Below are 2,951 nucleotides of genomic sequence, written 5' to 3' on the forward strand. Positions count from 1 at the left end.
CCCTGGGTAGAGTGCCATGACATCACAGCTCACAGCAACCTCCAACTCCTGGGCTCAAGTGAGTCTCCTGCCTCAGCCTCCCAAGTAGCTGGGACTACAGGTGCCCGGCACAACGCCTAGCCATTTTTTGGTTGCAGCTATCATTGTTGTTTGGCAAGCCTGGGCTGGGGATTCGAACCCGCCACCTTAGGTGTATGTGGCTGGCGCCTTAGCCAGCCTTTTGATAATCCTTGATGCTCTCTATAAATTTTTAAATTATGTATGCTCCAAATCGTTTCTATTTTCTCTTCTCTTAACTTAAGGGAGTATTGGCTTGGCGCCTGTGGCTCAAGTGGCTAAGGCGCCAGTCACATACACCTAAGGTGGCGGGTTCAAATCCAGCCTAGGCCCGCCAAACAACAATGAGGGCTGCAACCAAAAAATAGCCAGGTGTTGGGGCAGGCGCCTGTGGTCCCAGCTACTTGGGAGGCTGAGGCAGGAGACTCGCTTGAGCCTCGGAGTTGGAGGTTGCTGTGAGCTGTGATGTCACAGCACTCTACCCAGGGGGACAGCTTGAGGCTCTGTCTCAAAAAACAAAAAACCCCAAAGACTTAAGGGAGTATTCTCATTAACAAAATTGTGGCCTTTTCTAGGTTTTGTATGTATCTTACATCTTAATCAGCAGACAAAATGTGAATGCTTATTGAGGCCTAATACTGCCACATTTCTAATACTGCGTACTTTTTGTACTATTACCTACAATACTCTTAGTTCGAACTCAATCCCCATTTCCTCCAATAACTTTCCTGAAGACCTCCAATGGAATGTCTTCAACCTCCACACATTCTGTTCAAACTTTATAGTACCTATCAGTCTACCTAAAATTGTAATTATGAATCTGTACCCATGATTGACTCTCCTATGTGTATACCTCGCCTGCCCACCAAACATCAGAGCACACTTAACACAGTAAGGCCCTGGTAATGGCTTACAGAACTGTACTGAGAAGGTAAAGCACTTAATTCAGTAGATATAAAAATAGGTTAGAAGCTGTTTTCAATTCTGCACATCCTTCCATAATCCTAATTTGCTCAATTGTAAAGTCAAAAATATAAAATATGCAGAAGTAAAACACGAAGCCTTGATAAAACTGATGTGATGCTCTCTGCATTTCCACACGTGGCTCAGTAAATCGCTGCCTGAATTCCCCTCTCAGCTTTCACCATTCTGCCCTGTCATTCCCTTTTACTCTACTTCATAAACCTCCCACACCGTAGGGTGTACCACAGACCACTTTGCGGAACTCGCTGTTTCTTTTTCTCATAGGGCCATATACCCCAAAGTATATTAGGTAACCGATTCTTTCTTGCCTTGCTTCTGTTCCGGTCTCAGTTGGCCACATTCACCAGAACATGAGTGGGCAACCATTTCCCTCTAACAGTCCCAACTAAAATGGAAGCGCGTCTAGACCTGGGCACCTTTAATCCTCTGTAAGCCCCAGAGTTTTTAGGTCACCGTATTTCCTCCACTAGCTACCGTCTCAATGTGACTTGCGATAGACATCAGTCTTCCAAGCGCAGTCTTTCCATAACTTTCCAGCCTTATGGTCCCACTACCCTGCACATGCAAACTACCTCGAAGGCATTAAGGTTGGTAGTTACTCCAGCGGTCAAGTTTTCCGAAAAGGGTTTGGACCCGGGGCAGTTATTTAAGCGGACCCCCAGATATTCTAACTTCCTTCCTGGAAACTGGTCTTCGCCACCCATCCTATACTTTCTGGGTTTCACCATTCCCCAAACAACACATCCACCTATCACCTTCTCCTCCACTTTGGGAGATGTGCCCCTCGGCTAACCCCGCTTTCCCCTTCCCAGCTGAGGCTCGGCGTGCCCTAGTTCGAGGGTCTGTCTCCTAGCCTGCCCACCGCACCAGCCCCTCGCCCCTATTCTACCGCTTCTCCTCCCCTACTCACTTTGGGTTTCTCAGGCAGTTTCTTCCGGTTCTTCTTCTTCTGCTCCTCGCTTCTGAGGTTCTTCAGCAAGGCCAGGTCGTCAGGAGCCACGGCCGGCGCGGCTGTCGCCTCCTCCCGTTTGCGGGGCGGGCTCCTTCGTTTCTTGCGGGCGCCGGCGCAAGCCGCGGCCCAACCGTAGCCCAGCAGTACCAGCAGGAGCAGCCCGAGAGCGCCCGTGCCCACCAGGATCACCCAGCCCGGGTACCGCTTCGGCTCCAGCCCTAGGTCGAGGCCCAGCTCGGTACGCAGAAAGCCTAGGCCAACCGAGAGCATTTCCCGCAGCCGGGCCGAGCCCTCCTCGGCCTGCTGGGCCAGCTCATCCTGCCAGCTCCGTGCAGCCATCTTCCCTCCTGTCACGGGTACTCGCAGGATGACGCTGGGGCGCGGAGACGCCGTGGACTAGTCAAGGGAAGCAAGGAGGGGCTGGGCCGGCAGCCTCAGGCCGAGCGCATCACGGCCGCCCCTCGCGCCAGAGCCGGGGATAGGCCGCTGTCGCCGCGGGGAGGGGAGAGGGGGCTCCCAGGTTCCCCCTAGTCAGCCTCACTCCGCTGCTGCCAGAAGGAGGGGGGCAGGCGGGAGGGAGTGTCTCCAGCGGCCGCCGCTAAGCGGCGTCTCCGCGCCAGCGCCAGGCCCGGCTGTCCTCCCCGGGCGGAACAATGGCGGCTCCGGCCGCGATCCACGCCGCGCGCGGGGATGATCGCGGATCACGTGGACTCCGATGGGCGGGGCGTGGGCGTCACGTGGCCGTGGGCGTGGTCGGGCGGGCAGGGTGGTGTTGAAGCAAAAGCGCGGTTGTTGCGGTTGACAGTAGCTCTTTGGGCCTGGTTGATACGCGGAGCCTGGGGACTGGTGACCCTGGACCTGGGACTGGGAGGGGTTGTGTGGGAGAAGCCTCCGCCGGGTGGCTGGTGGAGCGGAGCTAGGAGACGTGGCGCTCTGAATGAGTGTGGGGGCGGCCGGG

At 54.9% G+C, this 2,951-nt stretch overlaps 1 protein-coding gene across 4 annotated transcripts in view; it reads right to left on the minus strand.

Moving 5' to 3' along the window:
- The window catches only part of MTDH (metadherin), an 82,189-nt gene extending 79,497 nt beyond the window's left edge, over nt 1-2,692 (minus strand). For all 4 annotated transcript variants that reach the window (XM_012810347.1, XM_003782461.2, XM_023517523.1 and 1 more), the window contains exon 1: nt 1,952-2,692. In XM_012810347.1, coding sequence (XP_012665801.1) covers nt 1,952-2,332 — 381 coding nt within the window. In that variant the 5' untranslated portion in view covers nt 2,333-2,692. The remainder of the gene's footprint in view (nt 1-1,951) is intronic.
- Between the last annotated feature and the right edge of the window lie 259 nt (nt 2,693-2,951).

This window comes from Otolemur garnettii, unplaced genomic scaffold (genome assembly GCF_000181295.1).
Source record: "Otolemur garnettii isolate 467f Iridium unplaced genomic scaffold, OtoGar3 scaffold00004, whole genome shotgun sequence".
NCBI classification, from domain to species: Eukaryota; Metazoa; Chordata; class Mammalia; order Primates; family Galagidae; genus Otolemur; species Otolemur garnettii.